A 13,465-nucleotide genomic window follows, 5' to 3' on the forward strand; every position below is an offset into this window, starting at 1 on the left:
AGCACTCGGAAAGCAAATGAGGTCATTCTTGTGGCCAGAATCATCTCTGATTGTGGCGTCTTGGAAGCCCAAACTCAGAATCCTTCCACAGGCCAATTCTCACTGGGACACCGGGGACCCCTGACTGAAACAGGCCCCAGAGTGAGACCGGTCACATTTGAAGTGACCCTGAGCTTGGCTGACACCGCACTGAAATGAACTCGCCCCAGGAAGGCCCCCATTTGGGTTTCTGGGCCGCTTAGCATGCTTGGAGGACAGTGTCCGGTTCAAAGAGATTCATTTTCAGCTTGCACTTGGACTCCATAACCATTATAAAACAAAACAAAAAGGAACACCTGGCCTATGATTACAGCTAGAATAGAAGTTTCTTTTCAAGAGAATTGTGCTTTCAAATCACCAGTGAAGGGCCCCAGCTAAGAATCCGGTGTCTTCTTCCTTTGTGTTTTCTTCCGGTGTTGGCTGTCCTCATGGGGAGGTGACCTGCGCCCAGCCGAGAGTCCGTCCCTCACGCTTTGGTACAAGTGCTGGAGGTGGACGAGGAGCCCCCTGTGCTCAGATCATCCTGCCACTTCTCCAGGCTGCGGCGCCGCGCATTCATGAAGAAGTTGCTGACGGTGGTCAGCTCCAGGCCCAGCTGCTGGGAAATGGTGATCTGCATCTCTTTGGACGGGCGTTTGTTCTCCTTGAAGATGGCAAAGAGTGTTCTGCGTTGGAGGTCAGTGAACACCAGGCGCGATTTCTTCTGGGAATTGTTCCTGTCTTTGTTTGGTTCTTGCTCTTTGCGTTTGCACGCTTGAAGGGAAAGAGAAGAAGGAGCGAGTCAGTATGGAGTGTGAGGACCAGCGCCCGAGAAGGTGATCCATGGAAAACATTGACAAAGTCGTACAAGGGGATGTAAACCGTTAAACTTTATTGTGGAAATTGCTCGGCTGTCAATAACCAGCCTTCCCAGTTCATCTCCCGGTGATGGAAGGCACCAGGCAGTGGGGGGAGGGGAGGTGGGGGAGAGCGGCAGGCCTGTTTTCCACAGTCTGGTTTTAAACCAATTGTGATTGCTTTCTTTTTTACCCCCTGCCTCCCAGCACCCTTCTCCTCTCAGGCACCGTGAAGGGAGCAATGATTGACTCCATGTCCAAGGGTGGTCGGGTAGGGGGGTGGGGCAGGGAAACCCTGGGGGGGCATTTCCTCTTTCAGATTCCGCTGAGCTGAAATGGCTTTCTGGAGTCAAAATTTAAAAGTGCATAATTTCTTAAAATCAAAGCTTCTACTCATGTGATTCAAAAAATTGTTAACGACATTAGAAGTAACAGAATGATGGTACCGTCCCCCTTCCTGCAGGCTCTTGGGAAATTAAGGGCACACAAAACAACAACAAAACACCGAGGGAAAGACTGGAGAGAAGAAAAAACAACAACGTTGGTTTGGCCAACTCCAGTTTGGGTAATTTGAAGTGAAGCAAGTGCAAGAAGACCAGGGCAGAGGGTGTCGGAAGCAGCCCAGACTCGGGAGGATATTAATGTAGGTCCCCACGTCTGCCTTCCCCTACAGATTCCTAGAAGGCAGGGAGCAAGTCTGTGCAATATTCCCAAATGGCTCTTTTTGGAGCCACGGGGGTAAAGGAAGGGTTGGTGTGCTGATGAGTGGTGCTCAGATTTTTCCAGGGGATTTGCACATTTCACAGATGGATTTGGTCTCAGAAAAGTGACTTGTAAGGGTTCAACAACACAGTGCATATGAATCAGGAATTGAAACATGAGACCTGGCCCCAGATTGAGAACTTCTGTGCACTGGGCTGACACTCACCCCTAGAGCTAGAAGTTCTGGGTGTTTTCCCACACCCCGCGACGTCAGGGTTTGTCAGTTTCGCTTCTGAGCCCTGGGTCAGGGCTCTGCCTCCTGCTCCGAGGAGCCGATGCAGTATGAGCATCGGGGGAGCATCCTTCAAACCGGTGGGTCTTAGGATTTAACCTGAGGACCAGCATGCCTAGAGATCTTCAAGACCCTGAACTACCCCCCCCCCCAGGCCCCCCACCTAACCGACCATCCTCCCTGGTGGGTACTATCTGCTATAAAGGAGTCACTTCTGAAATACATGAAAAGTGATGACACTTTGCTAAATGCTATCTTCCTTTTTTTCTTCTTTTTTTTAAATTTTTAATGTTTATTTATTATTGATACCGAGAGAAACAGAGCATGAGTGGGGAAGGGGCAGGGAGAGAAGAAGACACAGAATCTAAAGCAGGCTCCAGGATGTGAGCTGTCAGCACAGAGCCCGACGCAGGGCTTGAACCCACAAACTGTGAGATCATGACCTGAGCCGAAGTCAGACGCTTAACCGACTGAGCCAGCCAGGCACCCCATTCTTCTTCTTTCTTTTTAAAAATATAAGAAATCATGTTCTCTTTGAAAAGTATACACACACACACCTATAAAAAGCATGTTTCCATCTTAAAACCCATTCTCTTGGAGGCTCAGACTTTCCTAGCTAAGGCACACTTCCCTGGCAACGGAAGCTCAGACAGAAAGGTCCATGCCTGCTCACTTCTCACGGGAGCTTCCCAGTAAAGGTGGCCGCCTTGCTCATCCTGTGAGGCTCTTACATGTTTGTTTGCCATACCGTTACCTTCAGACTTACTCTCTCTTGTCCAGTCTCAAGTCTTCCTCAACAGGGCTCAGGAATCATTGGAGAGCTCATTCCAATGCAGTCGGCCTGGGGCGGGGCCTGAGAACCTGCATTTCTAATGAGCTCCCAGGTGAATGCCTCCGATTCACAAGCCTCAGCTGACTGCCAAGCACATGCCCGATTTCTAAAATCTCAGAGGAGCACCCTGATGGAAAGGAAAGCTCTGGAACCAGACATGCCTGGATTCAAAGCCGGGCTCCTTCACCTCCGGGGCCTCGGGGCCTCGGCAGACTGCTTCACGTAGCAGAGCCTGTGCTTCTCATCTGGTGGAAGTAAGGACCCTGCCCTCTGCAGAGACCCAGGAGAGCATGTGGAAGGGCTCCTCACCCTCCCTCTCACCGCCCTTTCCCCAGTAATCCTGAGGTAGGTAAAACGGCCAAATGATTTCCATTTTAAAATGAAATGAATTGAGACCTAGAGGGAGTAAGCGACTGGCTTCGGGTACCAACCCAAGTCTGCCACAAGCCCAGGGTGAGAGTCCCATCTTCCAGCTCTCTATCTTTCTCCTTTACAGAAACATCGTCCGTGACATTGGCCCCTAAGAGGGGGCTCTGTCTGCAGGGCAGTCTTTGGGCCCCAGCCCCAGAGATTCTGATTTTCACCGTGTGGGGCAGGGTTCTGGAATCTGTGCATTTACAGACCTCCTTGGGCCCCTCTGAGACACGGGGGCCAGCATGCTTGACCACGCTGCCACTTCAGGTCCCAGACTTGTCCCTGCCACAGCCTCCTGGGACTCCTGGCGCCCAGCCTTCATCGGGAGGATTCTGAGTAAACAGTGGTGCATGGTAATCTCCTGATAACAAAATCTGGGCAAATATGCTCTACAAACACTGGCTGAGGTCCTTTGTCGATTCACGCTCTTTTGGATTAACCGTACATCCCTCAATTTTCCTACCAATATTGATTATTCTTCACATAATGCTTTATTTGTACTTTTAATAGGGTGTTTAGACAATGTTGGTGCAGTTCCACGTTGGCCTGTCAGATTATATTTGGTTAGACACACACATGTGTGCGTCCACACACACACTTGAAGACACAAATGTTCAAGGCACAATGTTCAGCAAACGTAGGGAAAAAACAGATTAACAGATCCTGCACGTGCCTTTCCACAGCTTTCCAAACCCACCAGAGTCCACACCAACCCACGCAGAGATGTAGCCTGTGGTCTGCAAATGACGGCAAGTCCAAAACCCCAAAATACTGAGGCAGTAGGTCCATAACCTGCTCAGAGTCCTTACACTCGGTGCCTGGTATCCCACACTTCTTTTGGGGGGCCATGTTATTTAGTTCTTACATTTCAAAGAGATTTGCTTTCCAACCCCGACAGTTACAGAAATAACAAACACAGCACGAACAGCACTCACCCCACAATTCTTACAGAAGCAGTTGATCTGGAGCTGAAGGGAACCGAAAGCAAGAGGGAGAACACGTGCTTTGCAAATCGAAGCCCAAATGATGCCTGGAGCTGGGATGAGGTGTGAAGCCCGCTGTCCCCACAGGCACAAGTAGAGTGTAAATGGCTTTGGTGTGAACATACTACACTACCCCAAATACCCATTTCTAAACAGCTAGGCGAGAGCCACGTAGCTCCCTGTGACCCAGGAACGTGTTAGAAACCCAATGGACAGGTGCTCAACAGCGGGGAGGGTGTGTGGAGTCTCCTAGTTCTGGAAAGTCGGAGGTTAGCCCAGGCTCCTGCTGCTACTCCCTCTTCTAGAAGAAAACCAAGGTGGGGGTGAGGGTCACGCCAGGGGTTGGTCACACGGACACCAACGTGTGTGATCAGGACATGCAGCAAGGTTACAAAGCCAGAGGTGATTCACACCAGAAGGGGGCTCAAAGGTAAGACGGTGGGGGTCAATACCAGGGATAAAGATGATTAAGGAAGCCAACGGGCACCTGGTTGGCTCAGTTGGTTAAGTGTTTGACTCTTGATTTCGGTTCAGGTCATGATCTCATGGTTGGTGGGTTTGAGCCCCGGGTCAGGTTCTGCACTGACAACATGGAGCCTGATCGGGATTCTCTCTCTTCCTCTCTCTGCTCCTCCCCTAGGTGCATGCTCTCACATTCTCTCTCTCTCTCTCTCTCTCTCTCTCTCTCTCTCTCAAAATAAGTACTTAAAAAAAAATTAAAGAGGCCAAGAAAGGCCCTGAATCATCTGTGCTTTCCTTTCTTTCCTAGTGGAGGAGGGGCCCTGGTGCCACAAAGGTCAGTACCACACAGTATCTCCCAACAGAAAAGTTTGTTTTCACCCACCACTAACTTCCCTTACTGTGACAAAGGTCTCTCGGCATTTGCATGCTGAGGGACGGAGGGCTGTTGGAAGCTAGGGCCTCTGTGCGGAGGGGAAGGGAGTGGTAGGGAGAAGCAAAGAAGGGGCAGGTCCAGGGCTCCCACCTGCCTGAGGCTGGCCGCCTGCTTCTTTTCCCTTTCATCCTCTCCTGGCAGGGCCTGGTGTCCCAGGCGAGTGACCTCAGCTGCATGAGTGTGTGTGTATGTAGAGTAGGGGGGCAGGGACTCAGTTCCGTGAGGCCGACACAGGCCATGGTCATCCTGGAACCACACTTCACCTTGACACCTGGTCCCTCAGGGGCGGTGGCTTCAGCTCTTCAAGGCGTGAAGGAAGAGAAACCCAACACCGGATAGGACCCCTCGGCCACTGGCTCCAGAGCTGACACTTCTCACACTGGGGAGGGGGTGGTCCCGTGAATTCAGGCCCCTGTTAAGCAACCCCTTCTGTTTAGGCTGGAACGCTCTTTGGGGAATTCAGCCTGACGGTCTGCTATAGAATTTGTGCCAGAAGGTTCTTTGGGCTCCAGTATACCAGCCTCAGTGGACAGGAAGCATCTCATGGAAATGAGTTACAGTCCCAAAACCTGAGACGCACTTTTATTTTCCTTGAGCAGCCGAGGGGAGGAGACAGAGACAGATGAGGGCGTGGCAGCCCCCCCCACCCCCCACCTAAGCACAAAGCCCAGCCCTGCCCCCCCTCCGGCTGTGTGACATGGTGTGGTCCCTGGGCCTCCCTGCACCTCCTCTCCCGGTGCTCGCTGGACCGGACATGGCTGCCCAGGGCCTTCCCTGCTTCACGATGTATGAGGCCTCCTGGGCCTCTCCCTCCACCTTGTACCAACCAAAGGCAAATGCTGTCTTTCTCAGTGACGTCGCCTGTCCATCTCCTCTCTGGAGGTCAGAAGGATTATGGAAATTTTGCAAGCTTAATATACACAATTGTGTTCCTATACACAATCCGTTTTGCCTGGAAAGTCCCAAGTTGGGCAGGCACCTCTTTGGGGGATATTTATGGCACATACCTAGTGAAAAGTGGAATCAGGAACTTCTCTGCCTTCCCAGACTAGAAGCTTCAGGGTTTGGCCTTGGGGACGACTTCGCAAGGGTCCCAGGGGATGCTCATGAGTTATCTGCTGGTGGAAGGTGGCCCGGGCAGGCACGAAGTGTGAGTGAGCAGGGTAGGTGTGGCCTGATTTGGTCTCCAGGGTGTGCAGGGCTGCTCCTCTTACCTCTGCTCTTTCAGAGATAAGGATTTAAAATTTTTTTTTTTAACATTTATTTTTGAGAGACAGATCATGAGCAGGGGAGGGGCAGAGAGAGAGGGACACACAGAATCGGAAACAGGTTCCAGGCTCTGAGCCCGATGCGGGGCTCGAACCCAAGAACTGTGACATCATGACCTGAGCCAAAGTTGGATGCTCAACAGAGCCACCTAGGCGCCCCAAGAGATAAGGATTTTTAAACTCCTGTCTCTCCAGTTGCCTCTCCAAGTGTTGTTTCTTTCTCATGAGCTTCCTGGCCTGGCCCGTCCCTGTCCCCCAGAAATCCGGCTGTGCCTGCCACCTCTGCTCCAGCACCTGCCCGCCGTCCCACATCACTTCCCCTGTAGGCCCGGCTGGCCCTGGAGCCCTGCGGAAATGCATTTGTCCTTCCAGCCTTCCTCCCCGGAAACCACAAGCACACGGGCTGGAGAGGCCCTTGTAGAGGCCAGTGGGAAGGTGAGCTGCCCAGTTCCTGGAGAGGAGGGGAATCCTGGCTCCACCAGCAAAACATGATGCTTGGGGCTGAGCAAGGGGGAGCCACTTCCAAAGGGGAATCCGCAATGAAGCAACCATCTCAGGCATAGGTGGAAAAGGATCTAGCTGTGTGCTTTTTAAGAGCCTTGGAAGTTCTGTCCCCACTGCCCCAGAATGTCCCCTGCCTGCTGGCTCATTCCAGGCACCTGCTTTAGCTTAATCAAATGGGTTGAAGACTTAACCCCTGCCAGACTGACTGCCCTTCTTCCTCTTGGGAAGGGAGTCATTTTAAATTCTGCACAGCAGCGTTGTCCTGTCCCTTAGTATGAATGAGGAGAGGCTCCTAAAGCAGACTTTGGGGTGGGGAAGGCTTACAGGAAGCAGGTGCCCCCGAGGGGGCAGAGCAGCCCCACAGTGGGAACTGAGGCAGACTAATTGCAAAATTGGCCCCAATTCTTCCCTTCCCAATATCTACGCCCACTGCAACGTGACGCTAGCTCCTCCCAGCACAGGATGCTGTTGCCTGTCTTTCCTGGGCATCTGGGCTCGCCGGATGATTTGCTTTAGCCAAACGAATGTGGCAGTTCTGAGCCCAGACCTCAAGGAGCATGTGTTTTGCTCAGTCCTTAGAACCCTGCCTGGCTGCCATGTGACAGGCACAGGCAAGCTGGGGCCAGCCGACCCTGGTGGCCCCAGCAGCTGACTGCAGGTGCATGAGTGAGCCCAGCTGGGACCACCCAAGTGCTTGGAGCAGCAGCATGGCTCAGTGGGGCAGAGACTCCTGAGCAAAAATAAATGTTTATGGCTTTATGCCACTGGTTTTACGGTTCTGTGCCACATAGCATTATGGTGGTGACAGATACAGAAGCCAAGAAAAACCTTTGCCTTCCTGCCCAGGGAAAGTCAAATGTAGGAGAAGACGAGTCAGCTTGAAATTGAGACCTGGTTGTCAGTTGCATGACCTTGAGCCTCAGTTCCCTAGTCTATAAAATGGGGATACTAATGCCCATCTCTCCAGACACCAAGACGTGAACTGTGACACCTGGCACATAGTAGGTGCTTAACAAATGTAAAGTCTTTCTCCTTTCATAGGGAAAGAAGAGAAAAGGTATATAAGAAGATAAGGTTAAGAACTCATAATTTGAAATGATTTCCCAAGATTTACTAGATGGTAGATGAACTGCCCAGGGGGCTAGTGGCAAATAAAAGGTTAAAGAGATTTGTTTTCATTGTGAGGTTGTCTCATGGCCAATTCCCAGCCTCGCAGAAAAGGTAAGGCTGTGATGTGTTTTCATACATGTGTGAGACAACCTAATAGGTTTGGGACCACTGGTGTTTCCTAACATCACTAATTTATGTCCAAATACATTCTACATATGATGGGTATTGTTAGCCCCTCATAAATAATGCAGAAGTGCCATATTCTCCTCGCATTCAGTAAATACTTTCCCTCCGTAGTTCAATGTGATATTGCCGGGGCACAGGGTGGGGGGCAGGGCGGGGAGGGAGTCACGGTGTGTGTATGTGTGTGTGTGTGTGTGTGTGTGTGTGTGTGTGTGCGCGCGCGCACATTTGTCAGAGGTCACTTCACCTCCACGTATATGGGTTTGGAAAATATGCTAAGGAGAACCGCTGCTGTCTTTCAGCTGGAGAGCTGGCAGCTGCCCTCTTTCAAGGGCAAAGTGGGAGCGTGGCCCCTCTCAGGCACGGAAGGCCCACACCAGTGCCGGAGCGCTGGGCCAGAAAGATTAGCTGGGTTGTACCGGAAAAACCAATTACAAAAGTACGTTCATATTTATAGCCCTAACCTAGTTTTGAGACCGAGGATTTTTTTAAAGTTTTTATTTGAATCCTAGTTAACATACCATGTAATCTTAGCTTCAGGTGCACAATATAGCGATTCACCAATTCCATACACCACCCATGCTCATCACAACAGCGCACTCCTTAATCCCCATCACTTATTTAACTCTTCACCCTCCCACCTCCCCTCCGGTGACCACCAGTTCTCTATAGTTGAGTCTGTTTCTTGGTTTGCCTCCTTCCCTGTCTCTGTCCCTTTGCTCATTTGCTTCATTTCTTGATTCCCACATACAAGTGAAATCAGACACACGAAAAGATGCTCAACATCACTGAAGGTCGGGGAAATGCAAATCTCATGCAAACTGCAATGAGATCCCATCTCACACCTGGCAGCATGGCTAAAATCAACAACACAGAAGACAAGAGGTTGGTGGGGACATGGAGAAAGGGGAATCCTGCACTGCTGCTGGGAATGCAAACTGGTGCAGCCACTCTGGAGACAGTATGGAGGGTCCTCAAGAAGTTAAAATAGAACTACCCTAGGGTCCCGCAATTGTGCTATGAGGTATTTGCCCAAAGAATACAAAAATACTAATTCAAAGGGATAAATGCACCCTGAGGTTTATAGCAGATTTATCTACGATAGCCAAATTATGGAAAAAACCCAACTGTCCATCAACTGATGAATAAAGAACGTGTGTACACACACACACACACACACACACACACACACACACACACACAATTACTCAGTCATAAAAAAGTGAAAAGTTGCCATTTGCAAAGACATAGATAGTGCTAGAAAGAACTATGTTAAGTGAACTATGTCGGTCAGGCAGAGAAAGCTGTGGGGTGTTGAGGTAAGGGGAAGCGATATGAACTCCCTTTCCTTCCCCGCTCTGCAGAGATGGCCCTTCAGTCCTGACAGAAGAGCAAGCCCACGGAAGAGGTGACGGTGTCCGAGAGGGTGCCCTTCCTCTGGAATGAATCTGCATATTCCCGAGCTTTTAAAGCAATAACAGGATCCCCTGCATCCAAATAGGGAAGCAGGAAGAGAGGAGTTGCATACTCTGATAGTCCATATTTACTGTTAGGAAGCCCCGTTGCTGATAAATCTTAGCAAATGCAGGCTCCTCCGGCAGCATGGGAATTCTGTGCTGGTGCACTGCTACACGGACATGGCGCTGAGGGGACTGACACACAGGACCTAGGGCTCCAGCTCTAAGCATCGGCCCCTGAGGACCAGGGCTGTCAGGGGCACTGATCGCCCACCTGGGAGGTGGGAGGGCTTGATGAAGGGGGAAGGGCTGCAAGAGACACGATCTTTTCAAATCATTATTTAATTACCTTGTGCTATCTAAAATTTGGAAGCTCTAGGGGTGCATGAGTGGCTTGGGAGGTTAAACATCCAATTCTGGCTCAGGTCATGATCTCACAGTTCATGAGTTCTAGCCCCCCATTGGGCTCTGTGCTAACGGCTCAGAGCCTGGAGCCTGCTTCAGATTCTGGGTCTCCGTCTCTCTCTGTTCCTCCCCTGCTCGCACTCTGTCTCTCTCTCTCTCTCTCTCTCAAAAATAAATAGACATCAAAAAATAAAAATAAAGAAAACTTGCAAGTTATAGTTTGCAGCTAAACTGCAGTTTTCCGTTTCTCTCAGATTCCTGACCTTATTATCAAAGGCCAGATTACTATGTGCAGTGCAGTGAACTTGGCCCCTGAGAGCTCAACCTCCACGTCGCTTTGGTTTCTGCAAGTGTCTCTGGCCTGAATAAGACGGGAAACGTAATGGCGCTGTCTCCGGGTTGGCAGCTGGCTTTCCTCAGAACAGACGCCAGTGGAGCCTGGGACCTCCGGACCCACAGCCGTTGAGGGGGGAACGGGGGGGGGGGCAAGAGCAGAGACGGGGAGGGCGCACCACATCGATGGGCTTGGAGTCGTTCTTGGTTGTTGGGCTTCATCCTTCCTTCCTTCCCTTCCGGGAGCGCGGACAAAGCCCTGGTGGGAAAAACCTCTACACCATTTGCCAGACCATCTGGGACAGCCTCGGCGAGTCGCTCCGGGTGGCGCTCCTGGTGGCGCTCCTGGTGGCACAAGAGCGTACATGGCAGTGACAGAGCTGCCGCCTGGCTGGTTGGCGCAGAATTGGGCTGGGGCTGGGGCAGCGGCAGGGAAAGGGGAGAGAGAGCAGAGAGGAGGGGGAAAAATCGAGGGAGCACGGGGCGGGGGGGGGCGCACACGCATATATCCCTCACTCTGGAGACACCGGAAGGGGGTCATATCCAAAGTGCAGAGATGCCAGCAGCCCCGGGAGGCTCGGAGTCGCCCCAGAGCGCCTGAGCCACACCTCACGCTTCACTTCCGCCACAGGGCAAACTTCTGCCATCCACGTAACCCTGCAGTCCCCTCTTCCCAGCTGGACAACATGGATGATGGATGATACATCTCCGCTCCTCGTCTGTGTCCTGCCCCGCCTTTGCTTGGCTATTGGAGGTGAGGGGGGGGGGGGAATCTAAGCAGGCTGGTCCTGACAAACCTTACAGAGCTCCCCGATGTCCATTTATTGTCAAATAAAAGGCAGCCAGCCAGCCGCTGTTCTGTTTCTGTGCTTCAGAGACATTCCCTGAAGAAAACAAATTTTATTTCCTGTCTTTATTTTTACTGTCAATACAAAGTCACAGAAGAGGGCTCGGGAAATGGGAGGCCTTGGATGCCTGACAACTTTAAGAAGAGGCAGAGCCAGAAAAAGGCCCGGGGTGGCTGCAGAGGGCGAATCTCCCAAGAGGGCACCAGACCTGGGCACCACATGCTGTCCGGCGCTCCTCCCGCTGCCCGCGCCCCCCAGCATGTTCGCCCACAGCTGGAGCTTTGCACACGAGTGCAGATGCGCCTTCAGCCTCTGCTTCCCTTTCAGCAGTGGCTCAGAGCGCAGAAGGGACGGGCTGCTGAAAGCAGATGTTCCAGGACAGTTGGAAAATCCCCGAGTCTCAGAAAGGCAGGATGTTGGAGGCCATTTGGTCCAATCTTTTATTTTGGGTATAGGAGTCTGAGGTGTTTAGAGGTGCCTTGAGTAGCCCAGGACTGGCCACAGCTAGTCCCTGACAGAGTCCCAAGAACCCAGATGTCCTCACTTCTAGTCCGGGGGCTTTTGCTTCCTATCTGCTTATTAGCATAAGTCTTTCGGGGCACTCAGCCTTTGAAATGACAATTTCTGGTTATTAATTCTGCCTATGCTGAAGTCTGGCAAAGAGAGATTTTTTTGTTTTTTGAGAGAAAGTAAGAGTGTAAGTGACAGAGGGGCGGAGAGAGGGAGAGAGAGAGAGAAAGAGAGAAGCAGGGCTCACCCAAAGGGGGGCTTGAGTTCATCCAAAGCGAGACTTGAACTCAGGAACCATGAGACCATGACCTGAGTCAGATGCTTAATGACTGAGCCACTCAGGTGCCCAAAGAAAGATCTCTCCTTCTATGGCAATAGCTGCATGTCCTGCAAGCTATCCAGGAAGTTGTGAATTGCTAAGACAAATATCTAATTCTGGGTAGAAATGGTGAGGACAGCCAGCAAAGCCTTTCCTAACTTCCCATTTAAAATCATCTCAAAAACCCAGAGGATAAAACTCACCAAACTGAAAACTAGGACCTCTGTCAACCTGTGTGAGGGCATCTCTGAGGCATTTGCCCCTCAAACACAAGGCCAATGGAACTGGGTTGAAAAATAATATCTGAATTGAAAACATAGCACCTAAGTCCTCCAGCAGCTCAGCAATTCAAATTAAGCAGCTGTCGCTTGTCTTGGTAGGTCTCTGCTGAACCAGCCAATGTTCCTCCCACTCCTACCCACTTACTAATTGAGAACTGCAACTCTCAGAAAATAATTAGGAAAAAAAAAAATGAGGGTTGGGGGGTAGAAGAGAAACAGCAGCAGGGGCAGACCACAGCGTGGAAGGCTCAGTTTCCAAAACGTGCTCTCGGTGAACGCGGGGCAAGCTTTGGCGAGCAGTGCGTGGGGACCGATGCATCTAGTCCCTGGGACCAGCTTGTCCGGGGCCCGGAGGTGCTCGCAGGCCACGAATCCTTGACAGTCCAGTAGGGCCAAACTAAGGGAAAGCTGGCTCGGCAGGAGGAGCTGGGGGAGATGCGTTGGCCGCTCAGTGCAGGGACAAGAGTGTGAGTGCACCGACCCCCAGAAATGAGGTCATAAGGAAAACACACAACCTTTTTTTGTTGACGGCACTAGCCCTGACTGGCGTTTTCTCATCTCAGAATGAATCAGAGGAAATTCTTCTGAAAACATCTTACAGAAACTTCAAGAATAGTTTAGAGAATCAGGTGGTATCTCAAGATGACGCCAAAAGAGTTGTTTTTAAGCAACAGGAACGGGAAATGATGAAGAAAACAGAACTCCCTAAGTAATAGTGTGTAATACAAACAGTAAGAATGAGATGAGGAAGAAACTTACAGGAGAAAACCACACAGCGTTGGAGGGAATTAAGAGCAAAATGGACACAGAGGTTGTAATGCTAGAATTTCTGCAGTTCAGGCGGTCTTTCCCATAGGGAGGTATCCTCAGCCAGTGCTAACTCAGGAAAGTGTTACCTGTAGACTCTTTATGGAAAGAAAAATAATGGAATGCATACTCTAGGTTACTTGGAATACAATCAAAATTAAAAGCTCAAGAAAGTTATACTGTCCTAGAAAAGAACAGGTCAGCAGCCCCATGTGGCTATGAATACCCTTGAACTCATCCCAAACATCCAAAGGAGTATCACTATGTTAACAAACATCACCTCTTTGGAAAGGCTGTGGCAGTGACTCTGTAAGAAGGTAGGACAGTTGATGCCTCTTTTTGCAACAGGATCTCAGTGATGTTTAAAAACAAATAATTCCATTATTAATGTTTCACATCAGTATGTGAAGTAAAGAGTTGGAAAACAAAATCCTCTGAAAAAGGATC

At 50.7% G+C, this 13,465-nt stretch overlaps 1 protein-coding gene across 1 annotated transcript in view; it reads right to left on the minus strand.

Moving 5' to 3' along the window:
• Positions 1-440: 440 nt before the first annotated feature.
• Positions 441-13,465, minus strand: part of ONECUT2 (one cut homeobox 2) — a 48,504-nt gene continuing 35,479 nt past the window's right edge. The window contains exon 5 of the mRNA XM_029921547.1: positions 441-792. Within this exon, the coding sequence (XP_029777407.1) occupies positions 506-792 (287 nt within the window). The 3' untranslated portion in view covers positions 441-505. The remainder of the gene's footprint in view (positions 793-13,465) is intronic.

Source organism: Suricata suricatta, chromosome 14 (assembly GCF_006229205.1).
Source record: "Suricata suricatta isolate VVHF042 chromosome 14, meerkat_22Aug2017_6uvM2_HiC, whole genome shotgun sequence".
Classification (NCBI taxonomy): domain Eukaryota; kingdom Metazoa; phylum Chordata; class Mammalia; order Carnivora; family Herpestidae; genus Suricata; species Suricata suricatta.